The 21,152-nt window shown below is 39.7% G+C and overlaps 1 protein-coding gene across 1 annotated transcript in view; it reads right to left on the bottom strand.

Annotated features, from left to right (window-relative positions):
• Nucleotides 1–560: 560 nt before the first annotated feature.
• RER1 (retention in endoplasmic reticulum sorting receptor 1) overlaps nucleotides 561–21,152 on the bottom strand; it is a 37,481-nt gene continuing 16,889 nt past the window's right edge. The window contains exons 3-7 of the mRNA XM_063435905.1: nucleotides 13,427–13,531; nucleotides 8,151–8,250; nucleotides 7,399–7,477; nucleotides 6,916–7,051; nucleotides 561–2,163 (exon numbers count right to left, since the gene is read on the bottom strand). Of these exons, the coding sequence (XP_063291975.1) occupies nucleotides 2,074–2,163; nucleotides 6,916–7,051; nucleotides 7,399–7,477; nucleotides 8,151–8,250; nucleotides 13,427–13,531 (510 nt within the window). The 3' untranslated portion in view covers nucleotides 561–2,073. The remainder of the gene's footprint in view (nucleotides 2,164–6,915; nucleotides 7,052–7,398; nucleotides 7,478–8,150; nucleotides 8,251–13,426; nucleotides 13,532–21,152) is intronic.

Raw genomic sequence — 21,152 nt, 5'->3', positions numbered from 1 at the left:
GCATCCTGATATGTGCGTGATGACGCATTTCGCCACTTCTGTGGCCTCATCAGATCACACACACACACAGTACAGTATCTTCCTATTTATACCACTCGGACCACTCTTGGTCAGACATTATAAACAAATACCTACTTGTACTTATTACACCTATATAAAAATATACAGAGACAATAATAGGTATGTCATCATACATATAAAAATCTGTGTTTTACCATCAGGAGTGGAATTTTATCAGAAACAGATGTTAATCAGACTGCTTATCTAAGTGTTTAATCACAAGGATTTGTGGCGATCACGTTCGCACAAAGCACTTTATTGGACACGTGTGTTATATAATTATTTATTGTTTTAATCAAGTCACATATATGTAGAATTGATTTAAAGACACAGCAAACCTTATTTGTTTAAATCATGATGATAAAAACAATCACTAGCCAAAATACACTGGTATATGTTTTGTATTAAAGAGACAATATAGTCACCTAAACAACTGTAGCTTAATGAAGCAGTTTTAGTGTACAGATCATGCCTCTCGGGTTTCACTGTTCCATTCACTGCCATTTAGGAGTTAAATCACTTTGTTTCTGTTTATGCAGCCCTAGCCACACCTCCCCTGAGTCTGATAGACACAGCCTGCATGAAAAAAAAAAACTGGTTTCACTTTCAATAAGATGTAATTTACCTTAAACAATTTTATCTCTTGCTCTGTAAATTGAACTTTAATCACATACAGGAGGCTCTTGCAGGGTCTAGCAAGCTATTAACACAGCAGGGGATAAGAAAATCTAAATTAAACAGAACTTGCAATAAAGGAAGGATACACTTTACATGACTCTTTACAGGAAGTGTTTATGGAAGGCTGTGCAAGTCACATGCAGGAAGGTGTGACTAGGGTTCATAAACAAAGTTATTTAACTCCTAAATGGCAGAGGTTTGAACTGCAGGGGCATGTTCTATACACCAAAACGGCTGCATTAAGCTAAAGTTGTTTTGGTGACTATAGTGTCCCTTTATTAATATATATGTGTGATTGTATTGTATATTTGATAATGCAGTTAAATCATGTGATGGGGAAACATCCTTAGTGACATTCAAAAAATTAAAAAAAAAAAAATATGGCTTCAATGGCATTTAAATAAGAATTTTAATGAAAGTTCAGGTTGGTAGTGTTTGTTGTTTTAATATTTATTTTAAACAATCTGATTACTGGCATGTGAATAGTGTGCACCAGACTGAATGCACATTATTACTTGACTTGGCCTAAATCCGAAGATAGTTTCTTTAAAATGTGTGTCCAAAACATGCATCGAACATTTCATAGTCTCCTAGAATGTACACCAGCATTACATTATAGGATTTATTCATTATAACAATAGGTTGGGCTTAATGGACAACCAGTTTACTAAACTGAGGCCAAAGCAATGGATAATGGAAAAATATCAAGCCTACATTTTGCAAGTTGGTTGTCACTTAATCACAAATTGTCATTTAGGAAATGAAACTTAACATACACAGTGTTTTATTAGTTTAAAAGGTCACCCTTCCTCTTTGCAAACTTTAGAAAGCACAATGGGGGTTAATATTAAGTCACCGAGGAACAGTTTTTATGATTTGGGGGCTGCTTCAATCAAAATGTATGCAACGCAAAAAACTTATTATGAAACAGGAGAAAAGGCGAGTGTTTTAAATCTGTATTCTGTGTTTGCTAGATTCTGACATGTAAATGAAGCAGAATTAGCATCAGAAACCTGTACGAACTCAGCTGCCCAATTTTAATGTGCAAATAAACTCAAACGTCAATTCGATGAGCAGTCCTATTTATGTTGTTCGTAGAGGACTGCTTAGATCTCCCTACAGAGAAAACGTATGATAAGAAAATATTTTTTTTTTTTTTTAAATAAAGAAAAAAAAAAACACAAAGGAATAAAGCACTACCAGTTTTTTTTAAAATCACCTGTACCTGTGTTGACAAAAGGCATTGTTACAATGGCTCAAAAACAATCTTTTTTTCTTTTTTTTTGTTGGTTTAATTTTTTACATAAGAAAGTCAAAAAGGGCAATAAGTTTCTTTTAACTGGAGAAGGGCTTCCCGGTTTCTTCTTTGCCTTTGTACTTCCTTTTGCCGTGTGTGAATGGAATATATCTGTATTTAATCATGTGCTGGAAAAGATGATAAAAAAATAAATAAAAGAAATAAACAATAGATCAGATTCCAGTAACAACATTTATTGTGACCTACTGGTTTCTCTTAGACTATATTCCTGGAATCCTTCTGCCAGTCGTAGCTGTCCTAATGTGGCCAAACAGCTGGAGGGTCAAGACTGGTCAACCCCTGCTACAGATCCCAGGTCAATCATGGATAATATTGCCTTGTAGAGGTTTGTAAATCAAACATATGTTTTGATTAGCCATGATTGCCCCATGTACTCAAATACTAAACTTCCAGTTATTAGTCACTTATACACTCCCATGAACCTTCCCAAGTCAACGATGCAGCAATTGGCTTTTAAAGGGTCATCGGATTGTAGTTTGCCAACAGCTGGAGATTTTCTGTTTAACCCCTTAAGGACTGGACTTTTTTTGCGATGTTGTACATTTGCGACCAGGCATCTTTTTACACTTTTGTGGTGTTTGTGTTTAGCTGTAATTTTCCGCTCTCTCATTTACTGTTCCTATACAAATTATATATTGTTTTTTTCAGGACAAAAGGGTCTTTCTTTACATACCATTATTTATATAATCTCATGTAATTTAATTTGTAAAAAATTAAAAAATATGATGAAAAATTGAAAAAAATACATGTTTTTTGACTTTTATGTGAAAAATCTTTTATTCATCTACAAAAGCGAATGAAAAAAAACTGCTAAATAGATTCAAAATTTTGTCCTGAGTTTAAAAATACCCAGTGTTTACATGCTTTTTGCATGTTATAGGGCTATAAGTACAAGTAGGATATTGCGGTTTCAAAACATATTTTTAAAATGTATCAATAGTGACATTGTAACACTATTATCTGTCATAAATCGCTGAATAACACCCCACATGTACATATTTTTTTTAAAGTAGACAACCCAGGGTATTCAATATGGGGTATGTCCAGACTTTTTTAGTAGCCACTTAGTCGCAAACACTGGCCAAATTTAGCGTTCATATTTGTTTGTGTGTGAAAAAAGTAAAAAACTAAATTGAACGCTAATTTTGGCCAGTGTTTGTGACCAAGTGGTTACTAAAAAAGACTGGACATACCCCATTTGCAATACCTTGGGTTGTCTTCTTTCGCAAATGGTATGCCATCATGGGGGTAATTCTCATTCTTGGGCTACCATACGCTCTCAAAGGCAACGTAACCAACCTGGCCATTTTCAATGTAAAAATATTTGACCCATATATTTGACCCTGTAACTTTCAAAAACGCTATAAAACCTGTACATGGGGGGTACTGTTATACTCAGGAGACTTTGCTGAACACAAATATTAGTGTTTCAAAACTGGAAAATGTATCACAACAATTATATCATCAGTAAACGTGCTGTTTATGTGTGAAAAATGCAAAAAAAGTCACTTTCACTGACAATATCATCGCTGTGATATGTTTTACTGTTTTGAATCACTAATATTTGTGTTCAGCAAAGTCTCCCGAGTAAAACAGTACCCCCCATGTACAGGTTTTACGGTGTCGTAGAACGTTACAGGGTAAAATACAGTGCTAGCAAATTAAATTCTCTAGACTTTCGGCCTGGGTTGGCAGGCAGGTCCCTTAAATTGCAATCAATAAAATAACTTAATTATGTAAAAATATTACATAAATACGCACGTAGAATTTAAATATATGTGCATATTTATATATTTGAAGTCTACGTGTATATTTATATAATTATTTATGTCATTTTGTATATGGACATATGAATAGTTCGTATTCTTTTTATTTATTTATATATACATAGATATATATACAATTTCATTCTAAGTGTATTTTGATATAAATATATATATATTAATATCAAAATACAGTTAGAATAACATTTCGTATAGATATATAATTTTTATTATTATTTTTAATTTTTTTAATTTAATTTAAATTATTTATTATTCGTATTTTATAATATATATATATATATATATATTATATATATATATATATATATATATATACACACACACACACACAATATATATATATAAAAAAAGAAGAAGAGACTGAAGAGAGTCCCTGGGGTGGAGAGTTATAATGAAAATGGGGAGTCCCTACCTTTAATAATCCTAATGGGAGGAAAACAAACAAGAGGAGAAGAATAGGACAGGTAGAACAAGGGTAAGGGGTAATACCAACAGACAAGGGACAAATAATGTCACAGGTCCTCCTTAAAATGGGAGGTTGCCTGGTTATGTCCTCAGCTAGATGGGATACCCTTAACCCTAGTAGAGGGAACTGGACTGGTAGGTAGAGCTTGTAACGAGTGGAGGAGCAATAAAGGGAAAGATCCCTTACCCGGGGACACGCACAAGGTCCCAATGTAAACCTTAACAGGACTACTGAATGGAGAGGACTGACCCAAAAACCTCGGCACTATATGAGAACCACTAGTGCCTACTGTGACCAGAGTCCCTAAAGCTCCCCCAGACCAAAGCCCTTGCAATGCAGAGCAGCGAGAGACCTCTAAAGGGGGACACACAAATCCCAATTTAAGCAGAAAATGCTAAGTGAAGAGGTCAGAACCTAAGTACCTCGGCACTATAGGAGCAGCCAGTGCCTACTAAAACCCGCAGCCCTGCCGACCAAAACCCTTGCAGTGCAGAGCAGCGAGAGACCTCTAAGGGGGGCACACAGATCCCAAATAAACTTAAGCAAAAACCGCTAAGTAAGGAGGTCAGAACCTAAGTACCTCGGCACTATAGGAGCAGCCAGTGCCTACTGAGACCAGAAACCCTGCCTGTCCAAATAGCTAAAAATACATTTAAATAAATTAAATTAAATCCATAAGTGCTACCAAAAAGTGTAAATAAATTAAATTAAATTATAAAGTCTAGCTCAACGCGCGTTTCGGCGTGTCAGCACTGCTCCACTGCTCCTGACGACGGCGTGCTGACACGCCGAAACGCGCGTTGAGCTAGACTTTATAATTTAATTTAATTTAATTTTACACTTTTTGGTAGCACTTATGGATTTAATTTAATTTATTTAAATTTATTTTTAGCTATTTGGACAGGCAGGGTTTCTGGTCTCAGTAGGCACTGGCTGCTCCTATAGTGCCGAGGTACTTAGGTTCTGACCTCCTTACTTAGCGGTTTTTGCTTAAGTTTATTTGGGATCTGTGTGTCCCCCCTTAGAGGTCTCTCGCTGCTCTGCACTGCAAGGGTTTTGGTCGGCAGGGCTGCGGGTTTTAGTAGGCACTGGCTGCTCCTATAGTGCCGAGGTACTTAGGTTCTGACCTCTTCACTTAGCATTTTCTGCTTAAATTGGGATTTGTGTGTCCCCCTTTAGAGGTCTCTCGCTGCTCTGCATTGCAAGGGCTTTGGTCTGGGGGAGCTTTAGGGACTCTGGTCACAGTAGGCACTAGTGGTTCTCATATAGTGCCGAGGTTTTTGGGTCAGTCCTCTCCATTCAGTAGTCCTGTTAAGGTTTACATTGGGACCTTGTGCGTGTCCCCGGGTAAGGGATCTTTCCCTTTATTGCTCCTCCACTCGTTACAAGCTCTACCTACCAGTCCAGTTCCCTCTACTAGGGTTAAGGGTATCCCATCTAGCTGAGGACATAACCAGGCAACCTCCCATTTTAAGGAGGACCTGTGACATTATTTGTCCCTTGTCTGTTGGTATTACCCCTTACCCTTGTTCTACCTGTCCTATTCTTCTCCTCTTGTTTGTTTTCCTCCCCTTAGGATTATTAAAGGTAGGGACTCCCCATTTTCATTATAACTCTCCACCCCAGGGACTCTCTTCAGTCTCTTCTTCTTTTTCTATTTATTTACATTTAAGGGTTATCCCCTTCTGGGAGAGTTATTACAGGGCACCGTGACACTTGTCCACCGGTCTTTCCCCTGACCTCTGCACAAGTGACACCATCTATTTACAATATATATATATAGTTATTATATATATTATATATATACACGTGTGTAAATTAATTATAAGTGTGTTTTTATATTAATATATGTACATATTAATATAAAAATACACTTAGCATGACATTATATATATATGATATATAGACATATTATATAGGTATAATATATGTCTATATATATCATATATATATATATATATATATATATATATATATATATATATATACACACACACACATATATAATAATATTTTTTTTATTAACTTTCACTTTAAATTTTTTTATGATTTTACAGTTGCAGGGAGACTGCCTGTCAGCCCAGACAGTCCCCCTGCAGGCAGAGACTAGGACACCTATTGTGACCATGTGGTCGCCCTGTTGGGCGATCACATGGCCCCAGGGGTCCTAATCCGCCATGGGGAGACTGTCTGGGCTGCAGGCAGTCACCCCACAACGGGAGCAACGCCGATCGCCGCCGGGGGAACGACGGCGATCGGGTAAGTACATTTTAAATTTAGGACGGTTCAGGACCGTCGTCGGTCGGCAAGGGAAAAATGCCGATGACGGTCCTGAACCGTCTTGCGTCCTTAAGGGGTTAAATAGTTCAAGCTATAGATCAAGGGACTAATTTACAATATAGGAAATTTGAAAATAAGCATTGCTGCCTTTTAAAATCTCTGTAGTATAGAACATCACCCTAATGTTTTCAGTGCTGGAGGCTCAGAAATGCACTCTCCTTATTTCTTGGGTTTTATGATGACAAATAGATCGGAGCTGCCTCCGTCTGTCATTTAACATCGTACCATTAAGAACAGCCCTGTCAAGTGTACAAGTGTACGTTCCTCACCTTGATTTGTCTCTTCATGGTGATACAGAAAAGCATAATAAAATACATGACAAGAATGGGCCAAAATACGGGCACGTTGAAAGCTTCAAAGAAAGTGCATCCCATGGCAACGACGATACCTTTAGTAGCAGAGTGCCTTAAAAGCAAAAGGAAAAGCAGATTTATGGTAGGTCATTAACACCTTCAACGTAAAACTAAAATGCATCCTTTGCTAGCGAAATACATTAAGACAGAAACTCAAAACTGGTGATTGATAACCTGCAGTAATCCAGCTTTTGTGGAATATGCTGTATGTGCTGGTGACAGACTTCAAATATGCACAATATTGGCATTAGCCATCCCAGAACTCTTATTCCAGACAGGGCTATTGATGCCACTGGAGGTGGAGTTTGTGGTCTAATCTTGACTCCACAACAGAAACAGATATGAGAAATCTCATTTCAAAATAATTTTCGAATATGACTACATATGTGATTTACTTACCAAAATTTAAACTCCGGTAATCTTCTAATAAAAGGGCGAAATTCTTCATTTTGCTTAGTGGGTAATGATGGCCCCTCATCTGTACCAATACAACAAAATATGTCATGATATACTCTTAAAATCTCAGTGGAATACTGAAAAAGTGCAACTAAAACACATACATTAAAATACACAAAACAGTTCGAAATGTTGTAAATCTGTAGGTGGTTTAGGGACCAGAAAAACGCTGAGCTTTAGCACCTAATACTAGCTCTAACATTGCCTTCAGTGTAAAATGTAGGTTTCCCATAAGCCCCTTCTGCTGCGGAGTAACTATCTCGTCACTCAGCAGTAAGTGAATTAATTAAATGACGTGTAGAACTGTTCTGTAAACCAGCATAAGCCGTAATGTAGAAAATGGAACACTTAGCTGAGTTATTAATTGCCTATAGCTATACATGTAGGTTTTCCCATAATCTTTTTTTAATGAACACATTTAGTCAAAAACTTTAGAAACCCCGACATTTTATAAAAGGTCACATGTACATTTTATAAAGGTGAAGGCTGTAGTGGATGCAATTTAGATGCTGTACCAATATCTAAGCGAATGGTGGTGGAGAATGCTGGTACAATAGACTACGTCACAAAACTTCATTAGACGCTAAAGATAAGGTTACATGAAAAGAGGCCCCAAACGGATATATGTTTAACTCTGGGGGGGGGGGGGGGGAGGAAAGTATTCCAATCTATGACACAAAACAGTGTGGTCATACCTGAGTCTTCCATTAAGGATGGATCTACCTTCGGAGATAAGAATGCTATGAAGAGATTTAGATGGTATATACCCAAGGCATACGTCACTATGTACCAACCCTGTGAAAAAAAAATATATATATATTTTAATTGGGAACAAAAAATATTTATGAGTTAATAAATAACTGGCCAATTAAATAACTTGGCCCGAGACGTGTTTCGCACCAATCATTTTTCCATCAATCGAGATGTGCTTGCTTTGCACCCAGCCTGAATATACATCATTAAATCCTTTATCAGTGGCTGCTGTTGCAAACCTGATTTGCATACATAATGAGGCAGATTGTGGTTGCACAATAATGGTTAGAAATGGGCTCCAGACTCAGTGTCCCTTTACATTTCCAACATTTCCACAATAGCAACCCTAAACATACAAGTTTTACAAGAATAGACAAACTTAGGATAAATTGGAGGGGGAAGCGTTTCCAAACAGGCTAGGTCAATAGGATAGGTGTTGGACTTTTTTAAATTAGATTCCTTAATGCCGATTTTGTGTTATGTAATTTTTGTGTAAAATTTTCCCTTTTTTTTTTCCTACATGGAGATTGCGGTCCCTTTTCTATTAATAGGTTTATGTACTTATATCACTTCACTTGCACTGACATTTATTTTTTTATTGCCCCTTATGTGAATAGGGATCATACACACACTTTACCTGTTGCTTTGTACATGAATACTGCTGCCCTTCATATAAATAAATGCTGTTTGTGTTAAGACTTCTCTCTTTAGGAGTTGTGTCTGTATCCACAGCGCATTTGTTTTTGTATAAATAGGGCTGTTTTTCAAAATGTTCATTATATTTATTTTAATTCAATATTTGGTTTTTACATGAGTAGTGTTGCCAATTTCACTTGATTTCTTTAGATTAAATATGTTTGCTTTTGTGCCGGTTCTAGGTGGAGTCATGAACTTTTATATTGGTGTATTTTTTTTCCATATAGAGCAGGTATATGTATTATTTTAGTTTGATCTGTAGCTGAGCTGCAATGCTGAGACTGAATATCTCCGCTTGGATCATCTGGAGCTGGAAGAGAAGCGCTTGTTAGTAGATATAGCCCACTCCCTCAGTAACTGGACAACACACAGTTCTGGGAGTCTACAGATTTTTATTAGCCTACACACGGCTTTTTATGCAAAGCCCCATAGTATGGGGTCTCCAGAACAAGTTTACAGGCAATTTTCTCAAGATGCACTTGGTCTGAGAGAGAATTGGGCTGGGAATTTTAGATACCTTAAATGATCACTATAGTGTCAGGAAAACAAATCGGTGTTCCTGACACTATAGTGCCCTGAGGGTGCACCCACCCTCAGGGTCCCCCTCTCGTGGCGCTGAAGGGATTAAAACCCCTTCAGCAGCTTACCTTATTCCAGCGCTCGGCGCTGGTGACCTCTCCTCCGCTGACAGCAGCTCCCTCTGCCGACCCCAGTGGAGCCGAATGCGCATGCGCGGCAAGTGCATTCAAGCTGTCAATAGGAAAGCATTTTCAATGCTTTCCTGTGGACGCTCTGCGTGATGGAGGCATAAAATGCCTGCAGCGTCGCAGATGCGCCTCTAGTGGCTGTCCGGAAGACAGCCACTAGAGGCTGTCTTAACCCTGCAACGTAAACATAGCAGTTTCTCTGAAACTGCTATGTTTGCATCTGAAGGGTTAAAACCTGCACATTGCACCCAGACCACTTAATTGAGCTGAAATGGTCTGGGTGACTATAGTGTCCCTTTAATTATTTCTCAGTTACATAAAATATATACTTTTTATAAAACACCCAAAAAACATAATAAAACCGTACAGGAACCCCACAATTCTTATATCCCTGAATAGCCTGAATCTGAATGCACAACATATCCGAAAAGGGCTCAGATTGGTTCGGTTGGACAAGATCGCTATTCGGGAGAAGATTTCACTGGCCGGCCACGAGGTGATGCTCCAAAAGAGTTCCAGAGAATCCAGGGCTGTAGCCAGTCTTGTGGTTTGTGTAGTTGTTCGGGAAAGTATACATGCAGCAGTACCATTTTGACCGGGGTTCGCAAGAATGTGTAGCCGAAATTAGTTCCACGTACTCGATGACCAAATACCGCTGCCTGCGTTCGGCAGACAAAATGGTCCAGGGAAAACACTCAAGTATTCCTTAACTGCGGTTAACAGCCAGGGGTGGTCCGTGTTCTAAGTTAATAGGGGGATACAGATTTGTTTGTGAGAACTCAATATGGGTTCGGGCAACCCCAGAGACTGATGCCAGATCCGCCACATGATCTTTAAGTGATATGGACATCTTATCCCTGATATATGGGTTTGTTTTACTAACATACATTGCATTTTTAAATGTTATATTGCCTTTTATTGCAAAGTGATTGTTATTTGACCATGTGATATGCTTATAATGAGATTCTGTTTTATGTGCACACCTAGAAATCAATTATACCATTATTGTGCAATCACAATCTGCCTCATTTCATATGCGAATCTGGTTTTCAACAGCAGTCAACCATGAAGAACTTGATATATATTCAGGCTGTGTGCAAATAAAGCTCAGCTCGACTGGAGGAAGCACTGTTTGTGTGAAACGCTTCTCAGGCTGAGTTACGTACCAGGAAAGGTGGAGATAATATTCAATAGCCACATAGTTGGATGTGAAAACTACACTTTTTTTTTACCTCTCCGGGGTGCCTTATTGTTTCCCAAATGGAATTTACATTTTTAGAACTTTAATAAATTGGATTCATTCTACAAAACCCACTTTTCTGCATCTCTTCTTTGTGGTTTCCCATGGTTGTGAGTGCTTATAGCCTATATTATAAGATGAGTCCACAGGAGAACATCTCACATCCCTGGAGAAAACTCCATAAAACAGAATATCCTGGTTGGAGAGTGGTCAGCTCTAGACACAGGATCTCTGTATAGTAAGTTTCTAGCATTGTCATAAGAAAGAAAAAAAAAAAAAAGAGTTCCTAGAGTCTAATTCCCTTGTCCACTCAACCAATGAGTTTGAGCCCTTCTATATGAGATCTATATAAAAAATACAAAAAAAAAATAAAAAATATGTAAATATACTAAAAATAAGTAAATACACCAATATCTGATACACATAAGGAAGTAGAGAAAAATAAGTGAAAGAACACACACTATGCGCATTTCACCTCACGATGATCCGGACGTAGTGGGTGAAACGCATGTTCAGTTAGTGTTTTTTCACTTCACTTATTTTTTCTACTCACGTATGTGCATCAGATAATGGATTAACATCCCAAAAGGCTAGCAAATAAGTAGGGATACTCGTTGCTTGTTTAAGCCTGTTGTCCATGGCTCGTGCAGGTTACAGCCCCTCAGAGACACAGCCCCTCAGAGACACAGCCCCTCAGAGACACAGCCCCTCAGAGACACAGCCCCTCAGAGACACAGCCCCTCAGAGACACAGCCCCTCAGAGACACAGCCCCTCAGCCTGTTTGATTTTATTTTGGTCGAGCCGGTGTGTCATATCCTTCTCAGTTACTATCTAGTCCGACTATGATCTCCCAAGGGGTGAGTTATCAGTACTACATTTATTTATTCACAGAGTGACTGCCAGTAGAGGTGTTACTAGGCAGCAATGTTAACACTGTCTTTTTCTCTGAAAAGGCAGTCTTTACATTGAAAAGCCTGCAGGTTACAGACACCGGAATAACTAAGTTAAGCTGTAGTTGTTCTGGTGACTACAGTGTCCCTCTAAGAATTGTACTTTTGTTGCTGAAAATGAACAATACAGTGAAGGCAATAATAAAAAATATCACTTTGCAGCAGTTCCATGTTTAGAGCCGATTTTGCCGACCCATGATGCCTCAAGCACACCTTGGCATCTAACGAAAGATGCCAGGAATTGCATTCTTTCATTAGTGTTCAGGTGATGCATGCACAGCGCTGCAGGATTTCATTTAAATGCCTTGCCAGTTCAGAAATAAAAAGTATCAATTGGGAACTTGTGAACAAGTGACCGCTAATCTTGAATATATTTATAAGGAAAGAAAGATATATTTATTAAAAGAATTAACGCAGTTTTCAAAAATAAAACTTCAGCCGTCGTGACATACGGTACCTCAAATACATGAATAGCTAAATCAACAATAAAGAACATGCATACAGTCTAGAAAAATAGTTTGAGTAATGCAACAAAACTACTGTATCTGACTGGCAATAGTACGGTGGGTGAAAATCAATCAATGTAATCTAAACATATGCAATTTAAGACAGGCTACACAAATACCTTGTCAAATCAAATGGTGAGCAAGAAAATGGCATTAAAAACAATAAAAATGAATAAAAAAAAGTGTGTAAAAGAATATAAAATTCAGTCCTACACAGGGATGGAAAATATCTGTACTATTGATTAACAGAAACTTTAAAGAAATAAAACAATATCTGCAGAGTCTTAACCACTGTGGCTCTCATTTAATATTGATGCTGCTAATGTAAAGCTGCTTATGTAAAGGAACAAGTCCTTGGGGATATCTTGGAGTTGGGTGCATGAGATGTGCAGCCTAGATTTGAGCTTTCTGATATTGCTATACAGATCCCATAAATGCCTGCTGCTCTTCTCATTTGCATGTCTGAGAAAAAGCTGGTCTGGCATTTACGGGATATGCTCGTTAACCAGTACATTGCCTTCTAGGTGCTAACCACTTCCTTGTGAAAAAAAAAAAAAAAAAAAAAAAAGAGTTTTGTATCTAAGGTGCAGGCTATCTTTTCTGCAGCAATCAAGTATCTAGCACCATGCAAAAAAGTCAGGACGAGTTTTGCACAATGCTAATATCAGACTGCACATTTTGTACTTGTTGTGTTCCTGGTTCCTGAAACACAACATGTGAGATTTATCAAAGTACCGTAACCAGAAAAGTGCTGCAACATGGCCAGTCCCCGTGGGACAGACGCAGGTATAATCTTTGGTGATTGGTCTATTTGCATCACTTTCCTGATCACAGCATCTTAATAACCCCTTACCCCCATAATTACTTTCACTTTAAGCTAATACCATATTTATCTGATTTCATTGCAAAGGAACATTATTTTAAGGCCACCAGTAATTTCTCTACATCGTTTGATGGATTTTTTTCTAAATGCCAGGATATAAATGTTTATAGTTCATACATAGTATAATTTACCTTTTTTAAACACCAACATGTTGGAAAAAAACTACACTATGATGAAGGAAACTGCACCTACAACTTATAAGTTAGTTAACAGCACACAAAAAAAAAAAAATTACCTGTAGTATATACACCCTTATCATATATAGTAAACTTAGCCCAAGAGTCATCACCCATCGCACAGATGTATAAGGGGTAGATTTGTCTAGCCAGGACTGATAAACCTAGAAAAAAATTCAAAAGGATCATTAATAATGTGCAGTGGTTTTAAGTGCATAAAATAAACTCTCTTTCTCAAATGTTTGACCTCAAAACTCTCTGCCACTTAGCATACACCACAGGAGTCAGATTAGGACTACATTTCAAAGAGATCAACCTTGAGGCAAGTAGGTATCATATTCCATATAAGCTGCTTATTTTGTATGGTAAATCACATTTAGCAGAAATTCTCTTTGTCTCCAAATTCTTATGAAAAGGTTTTGCATCTTGCTCTAAGTGTACAATTCACTTAATTTAGAGATTTATAATAAATCTTTTAAGTGGCATGTTACCAGAAATTTACTGTGCACTGAAAACGGCATGTACCATGTTGGGACTTTTTATTATTATACAGCAGTTTTAAAACTTGGGGTCCACTGGGTGCCGCTCACCTGCCTCTCTGCAGGTGTAAGTGAGAGCTGGAAGCTACTGCTAAGAGTTTTTGTTAGCTCTCCTGAGCCAAAGCCCTGCAGTGCATGGCTCTCTGATTGGCTGAGTGTCAGCTGATCGCACTCAGCCAATGAGTTAGATCTTGCACCACCAGGTATACTTCAGTATATTAAGGCAACATAACCAATCTCGCAAATTTCAATGTAACAAAACTGAAATGCAAACCTTATATTTGACTCTTTTGTAATGTCATTCTGTGTATTTTGATATTTATCCATCTATATAGTTCAAACGAAATTACACATGTATATTTTGTTTTAATTTTTTTAATCTTATTTTTCTTAAAATGTATTTATTGAATATATATACCTAGAGGTGCAAGCCAATTAAAAAAGAATTTAAGTAATTTTCATTGAAATAATAAACGGTTTTAGAACTTTTTAGCAGGCATAGTGGGGTCTGCCTAATATTCCAGGCAGAGCTGCAGAAAGCTTTTCCGGCCATGTGATCACGAGGAGCATGCGATCACGTGACCAGGGAGGGTCGAATCTGCTAGAGGGGGACTGCCTGGGCTCTCAGACATTCCCCAGGATTTCGACCGCTGGCGGGGATGTTCTATGCTGCCCTCCTGCGCTTAGGACCGCCACCTTAAGGACGGCAAAGAATGCCCGCCGTCCATAAGGGACCACTATAGGCACCCAGACCACTACAGCTTAATGAAGTGGTCTGGGTGCCAGGTCCCTCTAGTGTTAACCCTGCCGCTGAAAACATAGCAGTTTCAGAGAAACTGCTATGTATCACTGAGGGTTAATCCAGCCTCTAGTGGCTGTCTCACTGACAGCCGCTAGAGGCGCTTCCGCGCTTCTCACTGTGAAAATCACAGTGATAAGACGCTGGACGTCCATAGGAAAGCATTGAGTAATGCTTTAATTTGGGCGGTTTGAATGCGCGCGCGGCTCTTGCCGCGCATGCACATTCGGATCTGACATCTGCAGGAGGAGGAGAGTTTCCCAGCGCCGAGGGAGCCCAGCGCTGGAGAAAGCCAAGTGGCTGAAGGGGTTTTAACCCTTTCAGCCCAGCGGGAGGGGGACCCTGAGAGTGGGGGGGACCAAAAGACCCTATTAGTGCCAGGAAAACTAGTTTGTTTTCCTGGCAATATAGACATCCTTTAAGGGGCTAAAGGGACACTGTAGCTGCTTCATCTCATTAAACTAGCTACACTACAGTGTCTTGAATGAGGAAGTATTAGCCCAAGCAGCAATGGGCATCTGTGATTGGCTAAGAGCGCCAGCTAACTGCTTTTAGCCTATCAGAGCTCCAACTAACGGTATGACGGGTATAACTACAAGGAAGTGAGTAATCTCTGTCTTAGTCACACCTCCAGAATGAGCCAGACTGTGGGTGGCCAAAGGACCTGTATTTAAGTGTTAAACCGCTCAAACATGGTATAACACTGAATAGAACAGTGCCTGGGGACTCCAGGTACTATAGCCAATTCAAAGAGATGAAAAGGTTATAGTGACTACAGTGTCCCCCTTTAAGCAAGAATATTTTAAATGATATTCCTGCATTCAGACAGATCATTAATAATTATCTGTGCTGTTGTAGGGTTTGGAGATAAATGTTGCTTTTTCCTTGGAAGGTAAAGATGCAAATGCAGCTTTCACTTTCAACCACAGAGTCACAATATTGTCTGTGTGTTACAAACACATTTTCGTCCAAGGTTTCATGTTTGGTCAGACTGAAACTCTAAGCAACCAAACACTACAGTCCTTGTTTGCGTAAATAGCAAGCCTGGACAGCAGGGTGAAACAAGCCAATAAGTCGGTACAGGCAGCTAGAAAGAGTAATCAGGACAAGGTGAGATCAGAAATCCCGAAAAGTCAAACAAACTGACCATGTCCCATACAGAGCGATTCCATAGTCCTGCTCTGTATGGTAGTCTTTGAAACAGTCTGTTATACTGAGGGCAGGTAGAGATGGACAGGAAGGGCAGTAATAACTGGAGTCCTCTCGACTCCTTTCTTGTAGAAAACACAAAACTCTTGGGTGACTTTTTACAGGGTGGTGGGGCATTCAGGAAGGAAAGTGCTCACCACTAAGTCTTTGGACATCTTTGGATTCCAAAGAGGAAGGTTTGGGGGACTGGGTAAATAAAATAGTCGGACAAAGGTTTCAACATAAATTTAAGAAAGGTGTATGGCTTATCTATGGCTGCTTTTCTTTACAGCAAATATGAATCGAGAATTGCAATCTGGCTTAGATTGCAATTGCAATTTTTTTGTACCAGGTCCTATGTTTTCACTAGATAAGGCTCTATACAGTGATCAGCCAAGTCTACTCCCCCCATATTGTAGTCTACAATGCATTTCGTTTTTTTCCAGCTGCTCAGTTCTTCCTCAGACATTTTACTGGCACTGTATACATCTTTCTTATCTGTGAGCTGAAAGGCCAGCACCTCATCCTGGCATAGCTGAAAAGAAGCCAGTACTCCTTCTGCCACTTGTCAGTTTGGGAAAACCTCTGTATGCACCTCAAGCTAGGGTTTCAAAACAAAATAACATTTTAAATAAATTACTCTAGTATCCTCTGGCAATGGGTGTCCTAAGTGCCTACTTGTAGATGGTGGTGGGGCACCGTCACTAGAGGACTCACTTGGGGGCTCAATGTCAGAGGTTGTCATAGCTTATAACCCTTATTTAACAAGGGAAGGATCAGTGCACACTCAATCTGGCCATTTGTGCCCACAGAATAAGGGCATCCTGGTGGGTTAAGAAGGCTATCCTTCCCTTGATAAATCAGAAATGCCCATGCATTAACCAGTAGTGGATTTCCATGATATTTAAAATATGATGTCGCATTGTGACCGCTTTGACGAGATATATTTTGCGAAAAGCACTCTACCTTTAAATTTCATCAGGGATTCGTCTATACAAATGTTTTGGTCTGGGATATAATTTTGGGAAAATTAGTCAGACTGGAGTTGGCTAAGGGGACAATTTTTGTAAAGCCTGTCAAACAATAGGTCTTTTCTAGGAGATCACAGTACGTAATGGGTAAAATGGAGGAATAGCAGCATGTGCTCATAGCAATCCTTCTTCAAAAGCCCTGGGAAAAGACAGGTAGCCGGGATGAGGTGCTTGTGCCAATAGGACTTGATACTTGGCTCTTCGACCATGTTGTCCGACATAAAGAGGCCAAAGTAATTCATTGGCTCACAAGAATCTACAGTTTCTATGATGCCAAGTGTAGCCGTGAATAGTGTTATTTCTTGGACAGTCAGGTTTGGGGGTACTCAGGCTTCCACCGGCCCTAAGTGCCTTCTTGTAGATGGTGGTGGGGCACCATCACTAGAGGACTAACTCAGGAGCTCAATGTCAGAGGTTGTCATAATGTCACTGTGAGAGAGAGTGTCAGTATCACAGACTGCCAGAATGGCGAACGTCTCATCCGTTGTATAGTAGCGTGCCATTTTAGGGGGACGAATTATATTTAACCAAGAGGATAATTTAATTTATTTGTCTACCTGACTAATACACTCTACCCACATCCATCCCCCAATTCCCACTTCCACCCACACAAAAAAAAAAAACTCCCAACCCAAAAATTTTAATAAAATTACTGATCACAAATCAAACAGCTGCGATCAGTACAAAACATTTTTTTTGTTTGTTTTTTAATGAAAATAATCCTCAAAAAAATCCCAGCTTGATTAGAGAGTCATCTGAATACACTGATCACCAATACAGTGCCTTAAAAAATATATATATGAATAGTACCATAATCAGACTGATCACAGGCAATGTTCTTTCTGCCTCCCCTATATCAAATCAAAGCCAGGAGAAGAGAGGGCAGAGAATGTCTCAGCCAATGTTGACTGCAAGGACTGCAGATCACCTCGATTGGCTGCAGCTGGACTGCCTGGGTTGCCAGTCAAGAACCCCGAGTGCAATATTCAGCATGGGTAGGGCTAAAACGCAAGGGGCGTGCTGTGCCACCCGAATGGCATTTAAGCCTGTCGCAGGATGGCAAAGCATGCTGTAATAGAGTTAACAGGTTAAGTGCTAGGCTTCAACATTGAAGTGAAGTGAAACACTAAGTGTGAGGAGGGAAGAGTAAGCAGTAAAATGAAAATGAAACAGGAGCAGCTTACAAACCTTGGGATCTTTGTACATATAGCTTGAAGTTCTTTATTCCCTCCCTTGAAGAGCAAAATGGCAGCAGGACATAAAAGATTTTTACCTATTTATATAGGCATTTCCAGTTTTGGAATATATACCCATGTGTAAAGCAGGTATGCGTGCAAAATGCAACATAGAAATGCAAGACCTGGTAGCCCGAATCAAATATCACGTTGGCAAACAGTTTGTATTTCACCTTTTTTTTTTTTTTTAGATTATGGTGCCTTGAGCAATAATATATATTAGTCATTGTTACTGCACAACATTGCATTTTTATACAGTTGCTTAAAAGAAATAAAATGGGTTGAAATAAGCAAATATTCCTTTTTAGACTGTACGGAGTGACTACAATTTGAAATACATAATAAGCATAAATTAGTTAAATAATGCAATTTACGTAATTCTCCAAATAGGAGCAATTAACATATCGAACTAAAATCAGTTGCGATATAGCGGTTTTACTAATCTGACAGATTATTATACTAAATACACATTCTTCATCTGGATGCAAATATTAAAGATTAACTACTATCAAAAATGGAGACTTCCTGACTAGCGATTTAAAACGTTCTTTAAATCAAAACAACCTTTCAGGACAGTGATAAAACAAATAAAACATGCAGCATCTAACAATCAAACAGAATGTACAAAATTATGATTTTAAACTAAACAAACGTATGTGTAAGCCTTCCCCAGTTAACTTGAACTCCTCTAAAATTCTCTCTCAAATTCCTATAGCACATCAAGTCAGTAATAATTAAATGTTCTAGGCAAGAGAGAGACAATCCTTTTTTTGGCAAACAAAATCATAATTTACAGACAAAACATGCACACGCAAGACGTGGTTAAATCAAGGTAATATGGCTTACTTAACTGCATGAGAGCAAGTTCATGAGCACATATCACAAGCTGAAACCTTTCCATTTCATACAAGATGTTACTTGTTTCACATCCAAAAATTAAATAAATAAAATAATTGGACACATGCTAGGCTCGGTTTTGTTTTATGATCCAACACTCTGGAGCTCATCATTGTTGAAGCCAGGGGTAGACAACCCGTTGCCTCTCCAGATGTCATGGACTACATCTCCCTAATGCTCATACAGCTATAATGTTGTTAAAGCATCAGTAGACATGAAATCTGCAAAATCTGGTGTGCCGAATGTAGCCTACCTACCCTTGGTTTAAGCCTTGATCAGGATGTTTGTTAAAGGGACCGTCTAGGCACTAACACACGTTTTATAGTTTTCATCAGAAATAATTACATGTAGTTTTCCCCAATAAACAAACATTTTGCTGCAGTCTGCGTCTTGGCAGTTTCCTCTGTCTGACCACCTTCATTCCTGTGCCTACACCTGTGTACAGCTCCCTTTCTGTCCGTCCTTCCTAACCTGCCATATCCAATAAAACTGATTTTAATGCCATTAGGGTGCACAACAATGGTTTATGGGAGTTATAGTTCTACTGCAGATTTCACAAGTCTCAGAAAAACTATTTTTTTTTTATTCTTTATTTTGGTAGTGCGCATAGATATTACAAGTAGGCATGAGGTGCCCCGAAGGCAATCCCCAGGCATTTTCCACGCTAAACATGCGGGACCAGAGATTAACAGGCACAATTTTTATGTTATATTCAGCTTAAGTTCAGCTTTTCACAGTAGGTTTGTACTGTAATGAGGCTTGGTCAATGTCTATACTAGTTCTACAGATGTCGCAAGTTATGACTTTGGTAGCTGTATAGACATGTTAGGGCATAGGCATTGTAAATGGTGTTCATGCTAGATTTCTGTTAGTCGCTTTCAGACTATTAACGGTCGCTTTAATACTATTGTCAGTCGCTTTACTGCTCTCATCAGTCGCTTTAATACTAACATTTGTCGCTTTAGTACTATCATCAGTCTTTTTAATATTATCATCAGTCGCTGTAATACTGTTGTTGCTGTTATCACAGCTAGTCCGGGCTATCCGTTCTGTCTACGCGGGGAGCCGCCATCTTGGTGGTCCTGAGAAAGTTCTCGGAGGGGGAGTCCCACTGCCGACCGACACCAGTTCTGCTCGTTCTATGTAGTGGGGGAGCAGGCATCTGACCGCTGTCCAGCCCTGCTGCTCTGTGGGTTGCACGCTGGCGTCTCAGGGGCTGCAGCTGCTTTGTGGTGTGCTTGGTCCTCCGAGGGCCTGGGTCAGCCGTGGTGGGAGGCTTAGTGCTGTCTGCGTGTGGTCGCTTGGTAGCAGGCTGGACAAAAAGGGAGTGGGATGTCCAGCTTCGTGCTGGGGCACCCTGCTCGGTCCTTGCAGCCGCTGTCGTTGTTGGTTTGGATGGCTGCTGGGGCAGATAGTAGGGATCTCGATCCCTTGCGTGGCAGTGTCTGGGGGCTTGAGCCACGGTGTCAGCCGTCGGCACAGGGAGGGTGCTGATCCTCCTCTTCTCTCTTGCGCACATGGCGGCCGCCATTTTGGGTGCAGCGGTTTGGTCCGCTGTATCTCGATCAGGCCTTTAGGGTGAGGACTGGGATCACCCCCCCCCCCCGGTCCATAGGGAGGGGGGGAACTGGGCCGGGTCTGTGCTCTAGGCTGGATGCTGTAATGCAGGATAGTGGGGCAGCGGCCGTCCGCCCCACTCACCGCTGGAGAAGGCCTTTATTGGGACACCAAAAGCCTCTGCGCCAGGGGACTGAAGCCCGGAGAGCCAGCCTCTCCCTGCTTCCAGCAGTCCTTCTGCATTGGGCGCTGTTGCTGTTGGTCTGTTTTTCCATTAAAATACATGGTTTGTGATCAGCTTTAGTTATATGGTGCAGGAGCTCCTCTTTTCTGCGACCGTCCAGCTCGGAGGTCCGGCCCCGCCCCGCCCCCTGAACTTTTTAATAGAATTAATCTTGTATTATAACTTGAACTGTCTGCTTCATTATGAGTAGGTCATTCAACTGTTCTGCTGTCACTTATTAGCTGAATGGGCAATCTAAACAGCTGCAAAGAAACCAAAGCCTTTTCACTATGGACTTGGAACTTTGAGAAAACTC

Source organism: Pelobates fuscus, chromosome 11 (genome assembly GCF_036172605.1).
Source record: "Pelobates fuscus isolate aPelFus1 chromosome 11, aPelFus1.pri, whole genome shotgun sequence".
Lineage (NCBI taxonomy): Eukaryota > Metazoa > Chordata > Amphibia > Anura > Pelobatidae > Pelobates > Pelobates fuscus.
This window is presented reverse-complemented; position numbering and strand designations above follow the sequence as displayed.